Source organism: Sapajus apella, unplaced genomic scaffold, assembly GCF_009761245.1.
Source record: "Sapajus apella isolate SASKATOON/1434 unplaced genomic scaffold, GSC_monkey_1.0 scaffold28, whole genome shotgun sequence".
NCBI lineage: Eukaryota > Metazoa > Chordata > Mammalia > Primates > Cebidae > Sapajus > Sapajus apella.
Genome location: NW_022436968.1, coordinates 16,618,675 through 16,639,269, shown reverse-complemented (window position 1 = coordinate 16,639,269; position 20,595 = coordinate 16,618,675). Strand labels below are relative to the sequence as shown.

General features: G+C 40.8%; 2 protein-coding genes across 4 annotated transcripts in view; one reads left to right on the top strand and one right to left on the bottom strand.

Moving 5' to 3' along the window:
- The window catches only part of OSBPL6 (oxysterol binding protein like 6), a 206,058-nt gene that overhangs the window by 58,037 nt on the left and 127,426 nt on the right, over positions 1-20,595 (top strand). The window lies entirely within an intron of this gene.
- On the bottom strand, positions 19,419-20,474 carry LOC116561096 (m-AAA protease-interacting protein 1, mitochondrial). Its single transcript, XM_032292831.1, has one exon. It carries the CDS (start codon positions 20,469-20,471, stop codon positions 19,590-19,592), a length of 882 nt encoding a protein of 293 aa, XP_032148722.1. The 5' UTR covers positions 20,472-20,474; the 3' UTR covers positions 19,419-19,589.

Sequence of the window (20,595 nt, the reverse complement as noted above, 5' to 3'; positions counted from 1 at the left end):
TTCACAGATGATGGAAACAGAGGCACGGATACTAACACAGAAGTTAGTAAATCTGACTGTCCTCTTAACAGCTATGCTGCTGCTGTTTGGTTTCCAAGACTGAATTCTTGATGCTTCATCTTATAGCATCTTCCTAAGTATTTCTCATCTTAGTAAATGGTACACTATTTACCTAGGCGCTCCAGATAATTAGGAGACATTTTTGGTACGCCCTTCTATCTCATTTGCTAACATTTTTTGCCAATTCTATCTTTCAAATGTATCTTGGACAATGTCACTGTTCTCTATCCCAGACCAGGCCAGCATCTCCTGCCCCAGAATTCCTGCCCTGAGTTTCTGCTCTTGCTCCTCAGGCCCGGTCCTCACATGATCTTCTTTTTAAAATGCAGCTCTAATCTTTCACTCCCATGTCCTAAGCCTGCCAGTGACTTCCCATTGTACGTAGAAGGAAATAAAAATCAGCACTCTGACAAAGGCAACTGCTTGCCTTCCCGGCCTTAGTCTTACCTCCCTTGATTGACAAGGCCCCACTTCCCTTCCTCAGGGCTCCCACACAGGCTGTTCCTCCTGCCTGAAACACTCCTTGGCTTCATTCTCCACCTGAACAACTTCTGTTCCTCCTCCTGGTCTCCTTTTAAATGTCACTTCCACAGAGCAGAAGCCGTCTCAGATCGTGCACTGTGCATGAGGACTTCCCTTTTATTCTCACAGACTCCTGCTCTGTACCTTCATGGTGCTGAACCCAACTTGTAATCTTAGTTAGACTCATTGGTGGCATTATTGATCTCATACTTCCCCACCGTTAGCGTGTCAGCACCCTCTGAAGGCCGGTGCTGTGTCTTATCTTGCACCCTTGAACTTAAACTCTAAGCCCATGGTAGACATTCATCAAATACTGGAATAAAAAACAGAAAAGAAAGTGTAAGCATATTTTTCTGGTTGCACCTGGATGTGAGATGAGCTGCGCATCTCTTTTTCCTGTTCAAGAGAGTGAGTGTGTATTTGATTCTCTGCGTTTGTCCAGCAGGAGCCTAAAGCCTTCAGGCATGGGAGCCACCTTTAGCCTAACAAGGAGTGGCGCCCCAGGGAGCAGAAGGTGATCCATACTGGAGGAATAAGAATCAAAGGAGGGTAGGAAGAGCCAGATTCCTGCTCTTGTTCTGATCAGAGAGCCCATTGTGATCCCTAATCAGGGCTGAAGCCTTGCACTAGACCCAGTTCTTAAAGTTTTCATTTGGTAAGCTGTCTACTTTGTCACTATTATAAAGTCAGACTTAGCAACAGTTACTATGGGTTTTTTTTTTCTTTCTGTTCCTCTCAACTAGAAGAATATCAGTGTTTAATTTTCTGTGGCATAAAATTTCATTAACTGTGAGTGTGCCATTTCTGCTTGCAAGGGCTTTCTGTGGGATCGGAAAATGACAAGGGGCCCTTCCTGCTTGATTACTGTAGAGGAGACAGTATTCACCCGGAGCCTCTCAGAAACTGTAGTATGTCATTCTGGCAATCTAATCTTTCCTTCAAGGCACCTGTGTTGGGGATCTTTTAAGGCTCACAGAAGTTTCGATTTTGACGGCAGTTGTTCTTTCTGATCACGCACTCTTCCTGTCTAAAGCAGTGAAGCCACAGAAGAACTATGTTGATGTAAATTCTCAATTCCTATAACAGTGACAGTTACCTCATAGGCCCTGGCACCAAATGGAGACAATTTTCTTCTTGCTGCTCTACTGCATTTTCATCAGACTACAAATGATGGTGGCAGCAGCCATCCTGCGCATGTGCTTGTCATTGTCTAATTTTCTCTTTTGAAATGCTGGATTCTCAGCAGAAAGAAATATGCTTTCTCATATTTCCATGCTTGTTTGTTTATTATTTGGATTCTTAAGGACTCCTGAGGCTGAAGAGTGATGTTCTTTTAAAACTACAGTTGGACGTATGAGCCATAGCACCAAAAATGCTCTCTGAGCACTTGGAGATGGCATAGGCTAAGATTGCTAGTGTGGGGGTCGGAAACCACCATTCTTTTTCTTAAATTGTTGCTGAAAAGGTGTAAAACCTTGAATGTTATAGTTTCATTTCTCCTTCTTAAAACTAGTGTTACTATTGGTACTGTTACTAACATTAATTTACTCATGTTAATATTAGTACTGTTACTATTATTTGTAGTAACAGCAGGGATTGGCAAATTTTCTCTATAAAGGGCCAGGTTATAAATATTTGAGGGTTGATGGGCCGTAGCTTCTGTTGCCAACTACTCAATTCTGCCGTCATAGTGCAAAAGCAGCTGTAGACAAAATGTAAATAAATGGGCATGCTGTATTCCAGTAAAACTTTTATTATAAAATAAGCAGAGGGCTGGATTCGGCCCACAGGCCATATTTTGCCGCCATAATTAGCATAATTGCCCAAACCAAAACATTTAAAGCAGGGTAGATGAATTGGGTTAAAACAAAAAAGTAGGAGACATTCTCATATGGTCAGGGCCTAAACTCAGATTTTGCAGAGGAACTCAGTGTTAAACACATATGATTGTATTAGATGCTGATGTATGTCACAGATAACAAGATTAGTTTACTTGAGGCCACTTGGATAAAACCAAATTTAGATAGGCAGAGAGATGTAAATCCTTATAATTAATGCTAATACTTCTAGACTGTCCTTGGTCAGCATGAGTTATATGTCTGCTGTTTTTTCCTTCCTGGCTTAATGAAATAACTTCATGGCACAACACTATTTTAGAATTATCTTGGATCTTCCACTAAAATAGTATGATCTTTTGGCAAGTAATACCTTAGGGATCGCTACATGTAGTCATGGCCGCCGGTGGTGTTGGTATGAGGGACTACTAGTTTCTCTGCAGCTCATGGACATTCCCCACAGAGTGGACTAGACAGACTCTATAGAAGGAGAATATTCAAACCACTGTGTATGAGCAGAAGTCATCACTGTTATGAGAAAATGGGCTTTAGGAATTGCTTTTGAAGGAGAAATAGAAATGGATAAGTTGAGTTGATCTGGGAGGAAACCCCTTTCAGTAGACATGAGAATTTTAGATATTGATTACTAAATTTGATACGGGTAATGGCTTTTTAATAATTCAGTGATTTAATGGAATTTCACATCTGGTCCAACTGGTTCCATTTTACAGTTGGGGAAATGGATCTTATCCTGGTAATATCATTATGCTTATTTTCATATTTTGCTGTATTGTCCACAGGAAATATATTCTTAATGAATAAACTCAGGGCCAGCAAGTCAAAAGTGAACATAACAGTTAGTATGCTCTTTATGTGCATGTTGATTCTACCCATCATTGTAGTGGAGTTGGGAGTTTTGAGTTCCCCAATTTTGCAAATAAAATACTGGACACTGCTAGGAATTGAATGTTTGGCCCCTCTAAATTTCATGTTGAAATTTAATCCCCAGTGTGGCAGTATGGAGAGGTGGGACCTTTAAGAGGTGATTGAGTCATGAGGGCTCTGCCCTCCTGAGTGGGTTAATGGATTAATGGGTTATCATGGGGATGGGACTGGTGGCTGTATGAAGAAGAGAGACCTGAGGTAGCACACACAGCTCCCTTGCCACATGATGCTCTGTGCCACCTCAGGACTCTGCAGAGAGTCCCCACCAGCAAGAAGGTCCTCACCAGGTGCATCCTCTTGACTTGGACTTCTCAGTCTCTGTAACTGTAAGAAATAAATTCCTTTGGCCCGGCACGGTGGCTTATGCCTATAATCCCAGCACTTTGGGAGACGAACACGGGTGGATCATGAAGTCAGGAGTTCAAGACCAGCCTGGCCAACATAATGAAATCCTGTCTCTACTAAAAATACAAAAAATTAGCCGGACGTGGTGGTGGGCACCTGTAATCCCAGCTAGTTGGGAGGCTGAGGCAGGAGAATCTCTTGAACCTGGGAGGCGGAAGTTGCAGTGAGCCGAGATCATGCCATTGTACTCCAGCACGGGCAACAGTGCAAGACTCTGTCTCAAAAATAAAATAAAATAAAATAAATTCTTTTTTCTTATAAATTACCCAATTTCAGGTATTCTGTTATAAGCAACAGAAAGCAGACTAAGACAGATACCAGAATTAAATGTGAATATCAGATAAGAAATTATTTAGTATTACAATATTTGAAACATATACTTAAAAATGGCTCCTTATTTATTTGACATTCAAATTTAACCAGGTGTCCTGTATTTTATTTGGCACTCCTTCTGGGGGCACACAAGATAAAATTGAGAAAGACAGGCTAATGGTGGCTAGTAGAATGCACTAGTTTCCAAATCCTAGCACCCACCTGGAGAACTTACTTAAAACGCCAGAGAGTAGGAAGCAGTATTTTTAAACAGTGCCCCAAAGTGATTGTGAAAAGCTCTGGGGCCCGTTGTTTTATTCTGCTCATTCACTGGTGTTTTGTGAAGCAGAAATTCTCAAGGAGGTAGTATATTAATCTGTTCTCATGCTGCTAATAAACACATACCCAAGACTGGTAGCTTATAAAGGAAAGAGGTTTAATGGACTTACAGTTTCACATGGCTGGGAAAGCCTCGCAATCGTGGCAGAAGGTGAATGAGGAGCAAAGTCACCTCTTACATGGCAGCAGGCAAGAAAGTATGTGCAGTCTGGGAGTGGTAGCTCATGCCTGTAATCCTAGAACTTTGGGAGGCCGAGGGGGCAGATCACCTGAGGTCAGGAGTTCAAGACCAGCCAGGCCAATGTGGCAAAACCCCATCTCTACTAAAAATACAAAAATTAGCCAGGTGTGGTAGTGCATGCCTGTAGTCCCAGCTACTCGGGAGGCTGAGGCAGGAGAATCACTTGAACCTGGGAGGCAGAGGTTGCAGTGAGCTAAGATCATGCTGCTGCACTCCAGCCTGGCCAGATGATAAGGCAAGACTCAAAACAAGCAAACAAACAAAGCATGTGCAGTGGAACTCCCCTTTTATAAAACTGGGAGTTCTTGTATACCTTATTCAGAATAGCATAGGAAAAACCCTCCCCAGTGATTCACTTACCTTTGACTGGGTCCCTCCCATGACACATGGGGATTATGGGAGTTACAATTCAAGATGAGATTTGGGTGGGGACCAGCCAGGCTATATCAGTACTTCTCTGGTATCAATACCATTGTCCTCCACTGGCCGAGACTCCCTAAGGGTTTTGCTCCATTGATTCAGCAGTTGGGCACTGCAGAGCTGGTCTTTAATTCTTACAGACCAGTTCCTAATCTCTCACCTTGACTTCCTTTATATCGCTGTGGGATATCAGGGTCTGGGTTTAAAGGAATGTTGGGAACTAAATTGGTAAAATACACTGATTTGTGGGAGGAGAATGACAGAATGATTCCCTTCCGAATCCTGGAGAGTTTCCTTTCCAACTCACTTTTCTCATTCAGTTTCTGTTTTCACAGTTTTCTCTGTTTCTTTCTGAATGTTAGAACTTTGGAATTTATAAACGACCTTGGAAGAAAACATTTGGTTCAGAATCCTTGGAATCTATTCAAACTTTAGTATTCATAGGATCTGTGGTTTGACCTTGATGACTGATTTCTGTGCTGGGGTCCAGGGGCAAATGGAAGTCAGGGGCAACCAGGTGAGAAACTCAGCTCCTCCTGGGTATCTCCTCTCCTGACTTGGTGGATCACGTGGATGAGCAGGCATGTGGTTTCCTGGGCTGATACCGAAGCTTTCTTTGATGGTAGAAAAGCTGTACAGTTCTGTGGTGAATTAGAAAAAAACGAGTCAGTGTTTCGAGAAAGCTGCACAGTCCCTTAGAAAAAAGACCTTTCCATGGATAGAATATGTTAGACTATAAGGAGGAATATAACTTAGGACATAGCTTTGGTATTTTGTGGAATTAGATTTGAAGATTTTGCTAAAAGGGTGATATGGCTGGAGTGGGGGTTTTAGCTTAGAGACTTGATTTATCTCGAAGGGACCAGCCCCTTTGCTATGGCATTGTGTAGTATCCTCTACCATAACAAAGGAAGAGGAAGTAGGCAGTTTCAAGCATGTTTTTGTTTAGTAATTTCATAAATAGCAGCTCAGATGGTCTTCCTCAGGCAGCTCCTGAAGCCCAGCAGTTGGTAGGTTTAGCCAGTGCTTCTCAGGGAAGTCATGTGGAAAAGAGTGGATGTGGCGTCTGAGGCAGCCTGAGGAGTTCACTGGGTCATTTCATGGCAGAGCTGAAATGAATGGCATGTGTTCCCTAAAGCCAGATCTTAAGAATTTCTGGAGCACTGCAAGTAGGCACTTACACACATCTATTTTTTGAAGATAAAATTAATGCAAAATAATTTCTTTAAGTGATTTTCTTATAAGTATGTATTTGAACCATAATGTGCTTATTTAAAACAGCATTGTGGCATTCCTACTCACTTTGAAACCTGGGCCAGCTACGGCACACCAGGCCAACCTACTTGTCTTTTCCCCTGACTCCTGGGGAATAGGCCAGAACAGCAGAATTACACCTGCGACTCTCTCTCTCTTGATGTGACTTGTTTTTTGTGGATAGTGTCACCTGACTAAGCCTAACAGACAAGTTAAAAAAAAATTTAAAAATGGTCCACATATCTACTTTTAACCGGACTTCCTTGAGTCAAATATATATGTGCCTTAGCATTGGAAGGCCAAATATCTAGCTTTCCAATTTCTAAGTGCAATCGATTCCCATTAAGAATTTAATGTCTATTACCCCTAATGTAATTTTATATAAACCCATGAACATTATTTTGGATGGTCAAACTTCAATGAGTTTTATAGTGGTTGATTCTCAATCATAAACATGTGAATTATCCAGATCATTTAAAATATTAAACAAACTTCCTTCTAGAACATGCTTTTTGGCATCTTCGCTTGACCATCAAGTTTGTGTATGTTCAAGGATACGAAGTTTATGAAGGCCTAACTTTTTGCATTTTTAGGAAGTTATGCAAAATGAATCATATAGTATACTTTGTAACCAAATGTAAATAACATTTGTATTATACATACTTCTGTCATATTACTTCTATTATTTTTTGGGGGGGGCAGGAAATATTAAAAAGTGAATAAACTTTTTCTGTTGTGAGGAAATATATTAATGATTTCTTTAACAAGGAATGTGGCCTATGAGTAATTACAAATCCTCATTACTCCGAATCTGCTATCTTTACGTATTACTTCACAGTTTAGAAATTATTTTTATATCAATTGCCTTATTTGTTACTTAGCAACAACCTAAGGTTATTTTGAAGGAGATATGCAGGGGTCATTATCTCTAGTTTGCAGATGAATAAACTGAGGTTCAGAAAGGTTGTGACTTTCCAGGGAATCAATAGCTATTAAATGGTGGAGACGTAACTGAAGTTCTAGTTGTATTTTTTTTTTTATTCCTTTTTTTTCGAGACCAGATTTTCCTCTCTTGCCCAAACTGGAGTGCAGTGACACAATCACTGCAGCCTTGACCTCTGTGCTCAAGTGATCCTCCTGCCACAGCCTCCCGAGTAACTGGGATCACAGGTGTGTACCACTATGCCCAGTTGATTTTTAAAAATTATTTGTAGAGACAGGGTCTACCTGTGTTGCCCAGGCTGGTCTCAAGCTCCTGGGTTCAAGTGATCCTCCTACTGCAGCCTCTCAAAGTACCACAATTACAGGTGTGAACCACCGCACTGGCTTAAAGCTCTAGTTTTGTTTTTGTTTTTGTTTTTTTGAGATGCAGTCACGCAGGCTGGAGTACAGTGGCACAATCTTGCTCACTGTAGCCTCTGTCTCCCTGGTTCATGGGATTCTCCTGCTTCAGCCTCCCAAGTAGCTAGGATTACAGGTGTGTGTCACCATGCCTGGCTAATTTTTCTGCGTTTAGTAGAGATGGGGTTTTGCCATGTTGACCGGTCTTAAAAACTCCTGAACTCAAGTGATCTGCCCGCCTTGACTTCCCAAAGGGCTGAGATTACGGGTGTGTTCACTGTGCCTAGCCAAGCTTTAGTTTTTTAAAAATACTTTTTATCATGGAAAATGTCAAACATGTATAGAGTAAACAATACTATCTACCCATGTACCCATCACTCAGCCACGAGAATTATTGCTATCCTTCCATTCTTATATCTTGTGTACAACCACCAACTCTTAGCCCCACATGATGGTAATGAAGGTGATTAAAAAAATTTTTTTTTTAAATTTACCTATGCTTAAAGCACTAATCTTAGCTATACAGTCTTGACAAATGGATACCTATGTGACTCATATTCCTATCATAATAGTTCTGTCTCTCCAAAAAATGCCTTCATGCCCTTTTGTTTTCAACTCCCCAGACCAGGGCTGTTCTGATTTTTTTCCCTCCTACTGGAGACTACTTTTGCTTGTTCTTGAACTTCTTATAAATCAAATCTCTCAGTATGTGTTCTTTTTTATCTCACTTCTTTTATTCAGGTTCATGTCTGTAAAGTTCTAGTTTTTTTTGATCCAGAATTTAATACTATTTGTTGAGTCTGGAGCTATAGCCCAAACTCAGTTACAGAAAAATAATTCTCTGAATGATACTCTGAGAAAATCCAAGCTCTGCCTTCCTCTCATTATTGCTTGAGCTCACGTAGAGAGATGAACGGTTTTCTTGATCAGGGATCCATCATCCTCTCCAGTGACAGAGCTGATTCTGTTCTGAAGGTTTTCAGTAGAGGAGATGCCACACTGTGAAGTAGTTTGCCTGTAGCTAGCTGAGTCACTTGCTAATATAACAGATGGTTCCCCACCCCTCCTGCCCCCTATTTTTCCCAAGTGTTCCTGCATATATGTTTTTGTTATTTTATTTTCTGGCAAATGAGTGACAGAAAGCAAGTCTTTGGAGCTCTTTGATCAAATTCCATTTGAGATTGTGCTGACTTTTTAAGGTCGAGTACTGATAATTGTAAAATCCAGAAAGCCATTTACCTGTCTCTTCATTTTTAATGAGATTACTTAATGGTTCAGTTTTGCTAATTAAGTAGAAGAGAAATGATCAAAATAGTGGTTAAATTACTGTACTCAGAGCTTACATTTCATTTCACTTAAAAGAAATCAGTGAGGACCCAACAGTCAAATTGGATCCAAATGTGTTTTTCTTCTTCAGGGAATTTTCTTTAAATTCTTTAACTCAATTATCTCTATTTTAGGTTGGAGGAAGAGAGCACAGAACCCCCCAAAAAAGTCAGAATTACCCTTACTTTCAGCTTTTAGGGAAAAAGCATATAAGAGTTTATGTAGAAAATACTTCTAAGTAGAGCAGTGAACCCAGGGATGAACTAATTTATAACTGCTTCTGGCTTCTTTGACAGGCAGCAGTTTCATTTCCAAAGAAAGTGTACAGGCTGACATTGCTGAGTTACTCATAATTTCTTTAACTTACTGGAATAAAGAGAGTCCAAATGGTAAAATTAACTTTGGCTTTACTCCCTTTGCCACTTGAATTAAGTTTGAGTCTATAGTGGGGTATCTATTTCCCTGTGTGAAACTTGGAGAGGATGTGACTGGCTTTGGTAATCATAGCAGCAATGGAGGTTTGCTGAGGTTCCATTCATTCATTAGGAGATGCAAAATGGTAATCTTCTAATTCTAATATTCTTCTTCATTAATTGGAATGATTCGGTAAAAAATAACTGTTCCACATTAAGGCCCCAATTACCTGCTGCTAATGATGTGTCATAGAAAAGCAGGATAAATTCTTTATTCTTTTCTTTTATTTACCAATTTCAAGACTGGTTGGTTAGCTGACCTCCAAAGGTGGCCAATGAATTCTTTTTTTAGAAGATCATCATAACCATATAAACTTAAACATATTTGATATGTTTCAATTCAATTGTAGTCATTATTCTTTCTGATTATCTAATTATCTCATTTTTGGCTAGGAGAGCCCTTCCAGTTGGCTTCCAAGCTCACTCTCTCTGTCTCTGTCTCTCTCTGTCTCTCTGTCTCTCTCTCTCCCTCTCTCTCTCTGTGTGTGTGTGTGTGTGTGTGTGTGTGTGTGTGTGTGCTCGCGCATGCGCGTGTGTGCGTATGTGTGTGTGTTCTCTGTCTGTCTTTCTATTAATTTATAACATGGTCCTACTAGACAACAGCTGGGATTGGGGGACTGGCCATCTTTCTAAGGAGCTCTAGGATGGAAATGGTATTTCCTTCTGATGGAAATGGTATTTCCAGATACAATATGAGTGCAAGGAGTGGTGAAATAATGACTTGGTTAGTCATTATTTCTAGGCCTTTTCAGAGGATAATGTTAGGAAATTTTACCTTTAAGTAAACTGCTTCTTGAGGTCATGCTAGTATTTCTAATTCAGATTGGAAATAACAAGGGATTTTTTAAAAACTTAAACTTACTAGTATATATCTTTACTTCTTTTCTGTCATGCCAAAAATCCTGGTTCTCAGTGAAACCAATATACTTCTTCATCCCGCTGTAGACAGATATTAGGATGTTTCAGATTAAAAACTCATGCTTAGGCTGGATGCAGTGGTTTGCATCTCTAGTCCCAGCACCTTGGGAGGCCAATGGTGGGTGGATCACCTGAGTTCAGGAGTTTGAGACCAGCCTGGCCAACATGGCAAAACCCCATCTCTACTAAAAATGCAAAAGTTATCCGAGCGTGGTGGTGGGTATCTGTAATCCCATCTACTGGGGAGGCTGAGGCAGGAGAATCACTTGAGCCTGAGAGGCAAAGGTTGCAGTGAGCAGAGATCATGCCACTGTACTCCAGCCTGGGTGATAGTGTAAGACTCCATCTCAAAAACAAAAACAGAAACAAAACAAACAACCTCCCCATGCTTATCAATATAAAGCTTAAAACTGGAAAAAATGAATCTTTGGTGTTAGAAATCAAAATGGTGGTTCTTTGAGGAATTCTTGATTGGGAGGTTAACTTTCTATATACCTTGATCTGGGTGGAGTCATGTAGTTGTATACATTTGTAAGATATCACCCTGTACACCTAAGAATTACTCAGTTTATTCTTCAGGAATGTTATAATTAAATAAAACAGTTAAGGAAGAAAAACGTAAGAGAACTAACTAAAAAATGATGATTAGTTAGAAAAGTATGGGGTAACTGATCAAGGACTGTAGGTAATACAGAAGGAGCTAAGGATATAATTTTATAATTGTAGAAAAGAGAACTGCAAAGATATCTTCAAATATTATACAGTCTGTTTTTCTGCTTATTCCTTTTCCCTTTCACAAAAGCTACATTTGAATGTATCTGAGTGAAGAAGGAACTCAGAAAGGTGAAACTCAAATATTATTAGTCACTGGCTTTGTCAGTACAGAAATGGCTGGAGGCCTTGATGCAAAGTGTCTTATGTGAAGTCAAGAGATCAGAAAACAGATTATAGAAGTTCAAATGGATAATTTTGTATTGAACAAATTTCAACTTTGGTTGACCTTCAACTGTTTTCTCACTTTGAACATTTTCTTGGAAAAGGGATTTTATCTCTAGAAACGAGATATTCAGTGTATGAATACAAGACAAGGTTAGCTGGATACAAGCCCCTCATGCCCACAGTGGTTCTGGTTTCCCTTTATAGTCAAGCAAGAGCTGTATCACCATTTTTTTTTTTTTTTCAGATTGCTCCTACTGACCCTAAACTTTAATGTTGCTGTTATTATTATTTAATGATAGGCAATGTGTAGGGCATTTTTGGCTAGTATTTTATATTAAGCAGGGTAGGGATATATGTGTTCATGCACAAAGTGAATGTCTAAGGCAAAACATTGTAAGTATGTATCATTTGAGATGCAGACCTGAATTATTTTACTTATTTTATAGGAAAATTTAGAATTAAGTGTAGAGGTACATTGTTTTACTTTGCTAGAAAAACTTTGCCCATACAGGTTTAAAATGCCAGTCTCAGAAGTATGTCAGTTTTCAAACTAAGTATCTATAATAATGAAGTAAGTATGTTAAATATCTAATAGTTTAACATGTTAAATACTTGTTCGAGTATTAAATTTTCCATAATAAATATTGCAAAAGATAATTGGTTTTGATGGGCAAAAATGCAAATTTACTGGCATTCTGGTAGTAACAAAATGTTTGTCAAGCTCCACTTCATTCTTATTATTCAAAATCTGTCTCCATGGCAAGGATTTTATGATCAAAATAAATGATACCAGAAGTGTCATTGGGTTTATTTAATCTTAATATTCATTTTTTAAGAAGAAATACGAATATTTTGAAATAGACATCATTAAAATGCCGTGTGGCAAGAGCAGAGTTCCTTTTGATGTTTCAGCAGGAAGTAGCTTAATAGTCCCCCTCTTTAGGGCTGTGGGATCCAGTGGATTGATGGTGGAGGAGAGAAATCTGAATGCTTGCGTTTCTAAATGACTGTTTAAAGGTACAATGTTAGGACATAGGCAACGATGGTCATCATCCTAGTGGCCAGTGTTTAATGAAAAAATTAGGAGATATCAATATATATAGATCTCCTTCACCTTATTTAAACTGTTTCTAAGAATTAATAATTTGGGCAAATATGGGATGGAGATGAGGAATCAAACAGAGTTGAAATGTAGAGTTGGAAAAAGTACATCCAAATTGCATATAATCCTCAACATACTCTTCTCCTGGTACTTCATTAATTCTTGTCATGTTAGAAGTTCTAGACTCGGTCTTTCAATGCTACAGTTTCAAATTTGTAATGTAAATGGGTGAAAAAATTAGATTAAAAAATTTTTTTAATGCTGGATCTTTTCTGTTCTGAAATAAGAATTAGTTCCATAACCGTTTTCTGCAAAAACAAGTTGTTGGCATGATCTTGGGCAAAAGCACATATAGAATAGACTGTCAAGGCCAGGTGTGGTGGCTCACGCCTGTAATCTTAGCGCTTTGGGAGGCTGAGGCGGGCGGATCACCTAAGGTCAGGAGTTTGAGACTAGCCTGACCAACATGGTGAAATAAAAATACAAAATTGTGTGGGTGTGGTGTCTACTAAAAACATAAAATGAGCTGGGTGTGGTGGCACATGCCTGTAATCCCAGCTACTCGGGAGGCTGAGCTGGGAGCATCGCTTGAACCCTGGAGGCAGAGATTGCAGTTAGCCCAGATCGCAGCATTGCATTCCAGCCTGGATGACAAGAGAGAAACTCTGCCCCTCCCCCCCCCAAAAAAAAGAATAGACTATCAGAGCTGGAAGGAGCTTTGCAATCCTCTAGCAGCCTAGCATTCTTGGTTTATAAATGAAGAGTTTAAGCTTCTTACCAAGAGATGGTAAGTTACTTGCACAAAGTGACATACCTCAAAGCAGCAGAAACATGACTAGAAATCCAGACATCTAACTCCTGGTAAGTGTGTTTTTCTGCTGTATTGGGATGATTGGTAATTACTCCCTTCTCTCTGTGACAGTGAACATGTGGGACATGGCAGTTTCCTGCCTACAAAATGTTGTCTCTCATAGCTCATGCCACACTCAACTGTGTACATGTGTGTGTGTACACAGGTGAAACAGAAAATTCTCAGTATTTTCTAAAATGATGATGATAAATTTAAAAACTGGCTCAGGATCCCTGAAGCTTCTTTCTGCTGCTTGGCTCGCGCTTTTGGCCACCCATAGCCCACATGTACAGCAGAGGGGACTGTGGCCTGTTAACATGAAGCTCAGGGAGCTGTCTGGTGGTGGGGCCTCCCTTCCTTGTCACCCGCAATGGGGCCGTGTTATGGGACACTACCCTACCTTCCTTGGTGAATGTCAATTGCTTTGTCCAGTAAGATCTTTCAGTTATATCACTCAGCTCTGAAAATTATCTAACTAGGAAAAAGTAAAACCCATAAAACATGAAAAGAAAGTAAATTAAGTCCCTTGAAATTACTTGATTTGAAGCATCATTCTCTCATATAAATGTCCAAATTGATCATTATCACACTAACACTGTGGGTTTTTATGGCATCATTTCCTTTAAAGACCTTATAGCAATTCAGAAACATTAATTCCTGAATATCGCCCATATTCCTCCAAGCAGTAGGTTAGGTACTGCAGCACCTTGCATGTCTCGTGAGTTCCCTAATGAGGTTGAAAACAATTTTGACTCAGACAGAGTGATAAGGGCCCATTTCACAAGAGGACCTCTTCCATTCGTGCTGGGAAACAGGACCAATTATAACTAATTTCTAAATTGCATAGCTTTGAACTATTTGGAGTATGAGGGCCTTTTTCAACATACAAAATTTCCTGATCTTCAACATGGTAATAATTGGGTTTTAATGTATTCAGTCTGCAGGCAATACTTCCTCTGTGTGTGTATTTCCAGGCCCCTTACAACTGTATATTCTCCAATGGGTCCCTGGCCCTTACATTGGGAGTAATTTGTATAGACCTCAAAGGGAATGTGAAAACTCAAGAGTATTGTCAGTGGGGCACAGTGACTTTTTAAATATTTTACTTTTTTAGGGTACTAATTGTTGTCTTATTAGAAATTCATGTGTGTTTCTATAAAATGACTGAACACCACCCAAAACGTTTGCACAGGATACTTTTTTTTTTTCTTTTTTTAAGAGACAGAGGCTCACTCTTTTTCCCAGACTAGAGTACAGTGGTACGATCATAGTCCTCTGCAGCCTCTAACTCCTGGGCTCAAGCAATCCTTCTGCCCCAGTCTCCTGAGTAGTTAGTACTGGCTGATTTTTTTTTTTTTTGACTTTTTGTAGAGATGAAATCTTGCTATGTTGCCCAGGCTGATCTTTAACTCCTGGCTTCAAGCAGTCCTCCTGCCTTGGCCTCCCAAAGTGTTAAGACTGTAGGTATAAGTCATTGCCCCTGGCCCACACAGATACTTTTTTTTTTTGAGATAGCTTCTTGCTCTGTCACCTAGGCTGAAGTACAGTGGTGCAATCATGGCTAACTGCAGCCTCAACCTTCTGGGCTCAGGTGATTCTCCCAACTCCAACTTCCTTAGTAGCTGGAACCACAGGTGTGTGCCACCAGGCCTGGCTAATTTATTTTTATTTTTGTAGAGACAGGATCTCCCTATCGCCCAGGCTGTCCTCAGACTCCTGAGCTCAAGTGATCTTTCTGCCTTAGCCTCTCAAAGTGTTAGGATTACAGGTATGGGCCAGCTTGCCAGCTGGATACTTTAATTTATTCATGCTGTTTTCCAAGTTCCAGTTCCAGGATTGAATAATTGTCCCTCAGCATGTTAGAGGTTACTGGTTCTTTTTTTGTGGTGGCTTTAAATGGGAAGGTTTGTTCCAGTTCTTGGAAGCATGGTAGCCTTTAGGTGGGGAGTCTAATCTGGGTTAGATTAAGACCCTCTCATTGGCCTAAATCTGACAAGACTGGAGCAGGCACTACATTCATAAACTTTGATTTTTTATTTTCTTTCTGTCTCACTCCCCTTTCCTTCTCTATCTTTTTTCTTTCCTTTCTTCCTTTTCTCATTCCTCCCCTGCTTTGTTCTACAGATGTTTATTGAGCATCATGTAGCTTTGAGAAGCTTACAGACTAGCGGGTTAAAACATATGCCTGAAAAATATCACAGAAAGCTCTAATTGCAAACTGTGATAAATGCTAAAACAAAAATGCAGGTGCTATGAGACTGCAAAGCAGAGAGATCCGGCCCAGCCTGCAGGATCAGAGAAGCTTCCCCAGGGAACTGACAGGCTGAAGTGGGATTAACTAGATGGTAAGGAAAGGGAAAGAAGTATTTTTCGGGCCAAGGAAACAGAATGTGCTTTAGGAATTAAGAGGAAGAATAACAGGCCGGGCGCGGTGGCTCACGCCTGTAATCCCAGCACTTTGGGAGGCCGAGGCGGGTGGATCACGAGGTCAAGAGATCGAGACCATCCTGGTCAACACGGTGAAACCCCGTCTCTACTAAAACTACAAAAAATTAGCTGGGCATGGTGGCGCGTGTCTGTAATCCCAGCTACTCAGGAGGCTGAGGCAGGAGAACTGCCTGAACCCAGGAGGCGGAGGTTGCAGTGAGCCGAGACCGCGCCATTGCACTCCAGCCTGGGCAACAAGAGCGAAACTCCAACTCAAAAAAAAAAAAAAAAAAAGAGGAAGAATAACATCGTGTGGGATGAGGCCAGGAAGGAAGCAGGGGAAGATCACACTGAGATTCACAGGGCCTGTTGGGGATGCTGGTGTCAATACCAAGAAGACTACAGTAAGGCCAGTGAACTATTGGAGCCCCATATATGTGTGTTTCTGAATTTTGTCGGATAACACCAACTGTTCAGCTGTTTTATTGACCTATTGCAACTTGGAGTATGACTTAACGGCGATTGCACCCAGGATGAAACCTTATAATTTACAGTGAGCTGGTGTCTCAGAAGAGGACAGAAAGTGAAGTACTGTAGCATTTGGGATTCTCCCTTTGAACAGTGAAAGAACCAAACAGAAGCTAATTCTGTTATGTCAGCATGCTCTACCGCAAAGCCACGGGGCTTGTGGTCGATCAGCTTGCTCCGTCTGTAAGGTGGGCATGGCTCTTGTGAGGGAGCAGATGGTACTCAGTTGCTCAGATGCCACAGGTCAGCAGGAACATGAACACAAAGCCTTAGCACATGGAGTGGGGCTGAGACCTCAGAGCACCGCCCCTCACAGTCTCTTCACTCCAGTGATAACAGGTGGCTTCAGGAATCACTATGTGCAAAACGACCACAGAAAAGAAAAGTAAGACACTAAAGAAATTCAAAGCTCTTTCATCTTGCCCCCATTTGTGAGAGCAATATCACGATTGTTAACTACATTTGATTTTGGGGTCCAAGCTTTTTCCTGGTACTTTCAAATCTTTTCCTCATTAGTGACCCTTAAAAGAATTGCACTTAAAAAAATACTAGGAGATCAATAAAACTGGCATTCTCTGTGTCATACACAAGGGTGTTTTCTGGGCTTGTTGATACAGATGGTGTCAGGTGGGGCCTTGAACAGAGTAGGGAGGAGAGCCAGAGAGACATGGCTCTTTTTCTTTTTGCCAATGCATTGCAAACTGTCAAAACAAGGTTTAGGCCAGACGCAGTGGCTCATGCCTGTTATCCCAGCTCTTTGGGAGGCCGAGGCAGGTGGATCACCTGATGTCAGGAGTTTGAGACCAGCCTGGCCAACATGGTGAAACCCCATCTCTATTAAAAATATAAAAATTGGCCAGGCATGGTGGCATATGCCTCTAGTCCCAGCTACTCAGGAGGCTGAGGCAGGAGAATCGCTTGAACCTGGGAAGCGGAGGTTGCAGTGAGCTGAGATCACTGCATTGCACTCCAGACTGGGCTACAGAGTGTAACTCCATCTCAAAAAAAAAAAAAAAAAAGGTTTGTCATTTTCTTCAATCACATGAGTCTATCTATTATCTCTTTACTTTCCCCACTTCAACTCTCCCTTACTCTTAAGCTCTATTATAGGATCAAAGGGTTCTTAAAAGAAAACTGAAAATAACAAAAGCTATATCCAACACTCTGTTTGTAGGATATATGTAAGTATAAGCCACATATCATTCTAGTAAGTGATTGTCAGGTTACATCAGGAGCAGAGAAAAGTGAAAACCCAGGGAAAAGAACATTGGCCAGAAAACTTGAGGCCAAGAAAAGCACTGTGATGTAACACGTTAAATGTGAAATTGTCACATACCTGCTGTGTGTAAGACACTGCTCTAGGCATTTAACAGCATACAAAAGTGTGGAACAACCAAGGAATTTACATTTTAAATTGAGAGCACATGTAAATATAAGCAACATATAAAATGTCAAATAATAGCAAAAAAAAAAAAGGAACAGATGAGGTGTCAGAAATTTGTCTGTGATTTATTGGTAAATGAATGATGCTGTCAGTGAAGTGATTTTCTCTGCTAATATCCTTACTTCCTAATGATGAACACCATGCATGGTGGGCTTGTAGTGCATACCATAGTGGTAGATGTTGAGTAAATATTGGGCTGAATGAATGAGTGAGTGAATGAATGACTGATTCAAGGCTGGAGAACTCTAAAGGTTTTAAAGTAAATATAGTGCTTTTAGCTTGTTTAAATTTTCTTTTATCTTTTTTTTTTTAGACAGAGCTTTGCTCTTGTAGCCAAGGCTGCAGTGCAATGGCACGATCTCAGCTCACTGCAACCTCCACCTCTCAGGTTCTCCTGCCTCAGCCTTTAGTGTAGCTGGGATTACAGGTGCATACTACCAAGCCTGGCTAATTTTTGTATTTTTAGTAGGGGTAGGTGTCACCATGTTGGCCAGGCTGGTCTCGAACTCCTGACCTTAGGTGATATGTCTGCCTCAGCCTCCCAAAATGCTGAGATTATAGGCATGAACCACTGTATCTGGCCCTTATTTAAATTTTCTAAAAGGTAAAATTATACTAAAATACACACATCTTAAATGTAAGTACGATTACTTCTTGTATCTATATGGATACACAAAACCACCTCTAGATGAAGATATAGAACATTTTTAGCATATTGGACAGGTCTCTCATTACTTCTTCCGTCCATACTTCCCTTGGAGTGCCATTCTAATTGCTGTCAGCACACATTACTGTAGCCTGTGTTTGAACTTCATATAAATGGAATTATGCAGTAGTCCTCTTTTATGTTGAAATTCATCCATGTTGTTGCATGCTGTTGCCTGAATTCATTCATTCTTTTTCATTTCTGTGTATTATTCATCATATGACTATTCCACAATAGTCTGTCTTTTTTTCAGAAAATAGAGACATTTATTGTTCCCTATAACCAGAGAATTGAGGCAGGCCGGCATCTGGGTTGGCAGGGAGCTCAGAGATGGCAGCAAGTGACACCCCTGCCCATTTTCTTCCTCCATCCTGAATATGTTGCATCCATCTTGGGACTTTTTGCCCCAATGTCCTAAGATGGCCTCCAGTGCTTCCTGCATGATTGTATCTGCACTGAGCTTCAATTTGCAACTTTGTGTTTGTGCTGAGGGTATGCTTTTTGGATTGGTTTGCATCGCTTTGCATAGACCTGTTCTCTTATGTGCCGGTATTGGTGGGCCATGGTATAGTTCTCTTCATTTAACTCTTCTTTAATACCATTTAGCAGTTTGTTATAAAAGATACAATTGAGGAACAGCCAGGCGGAAGAGAGGTATAGGGAAAGGCATGAGGGGACAGGCAGCGAGGGCATGGAGAGTGTCCAAGCCCGCCTTGGGTGTGCCACTCTTCCAGGACCTCATTGTGTTTGCCAACCTGGAAGCTCCCACAGTATTCTGTTGTTAATGGATATTTGGGCTAGTTTAAGTTTGGGGCTGCTATGAATGTTTGTGAAGCTAGTATGAACAATTTTTCTTTTAATGGGTATAAACACTCTCTTCTCTTGGGTATATAAAGTGGAATTGGTGGGTCATAGAGTATTTGTACCTTTAGAAGATGTTGTCAAACATGTTTCTTTTTTTTTTTTTTTTTTTTTTTTTTGCTATTGTATTTTTTAAATTTTGACTTCTTTTAAAGAAGGTGATAACAATCTGTGGAAAATGCTTTTACTGTATCATGCCAACATACTGCAAGAAGTATTTCAAAATAATATAAAAGTAATTCACACATTTAGATTAAGTGAAGGTCATATGATCCAAAAATTTTCTTCCTTAGTTTTTCACGGCAACTGCTAAAGTCCATAAGCTGATTTTTCCAAGAAAATTATTCTAATAATTTTGAGTGTTCAATCCGTGCAATGGTCCAGTCAGGCTTTACTCCTTGTGTAAATTCCCTCTGAAACTCATAGCTTGCATTAAGAAGTTGTTTAGTTTCCACATTCTGATTCCCCAACTTAACCTGGAATAAACTGGCTCCTCTTAAGGTTTCACTAGGGATGTTGGCACTGGTTAGATACCAAAAGCACATCAGGATGTTAACAAACTTCCTTCCTTTCTCATCATAGTAAATGGAGATGTCTCCTGTTGATGTATATACAATTTCGTCTATGTTAGCAGCAAGGGCATTTTTATGGTTGTCAGGTAGTGAAGTAACCTTTTGTTTCAATACATGTAGCACCTCTTGGGCCACAAGTTCTTCCAACAGATCAAATTTACACTGTGACAGCAACTTGGATACATGAGCAAAAGCCTGCTTCGCTCCCTCAGAGAACTCTGCGATGTTGAACTCTTTGTCGAAATAGGCCCAGATAAGGAAGGCGTAAATTCGAGTCCTAACCCAGTTGATGGGGTTGGCGAATCCCAGGACGATCATCTTGGTTTTCTGGTGCTGCTGGGGCTTCTCCTTCGTGCTGTAGCTGCGCCGAGGGCAGGCAGGGAAAGAAGCGAAGGCTATGGGGAGTCCCGGGCGGCTGAGCACTGGCTGCCAGGAGCCCTGGGCAGGTAGCACCGAGGCCGCGGAGGCCCAAGCCCTTCGGGGAAATGAGGCCACTCCCGAGCCGAGGCGACATCGGCAAAGGTAGCAAAGTCCGGCCGACGGCAGCCTCACCTCGGCCGCACCGGGAGTCCGGAGTCGGGCGGCCCCGCAGGGCAGCGACCGAGAGTTCAGCAATTGGGGTAACAGACGAGCGGCCAGCGCCATTTTCATGACCCTTCCAAACATGTTTCTTGAGTGGTCATACCAATTTATGTTCCCACCAGTAATGTAAGAGAATTTAAATATGGATTCTTAACTGTTTTGTAGGTGTCAGTAGAGTTCATTTAAAATGTAT

Excerpts from the sequence above, each read along its gene's own strand:
- LOC116561096 (XM_032292831.1), bottom strand. The coding sequence starts at position 20,471 with ATGAAAATGGCGCTGGCCGCTCGTCTGTTACCCCAATTGCTGAACTCT.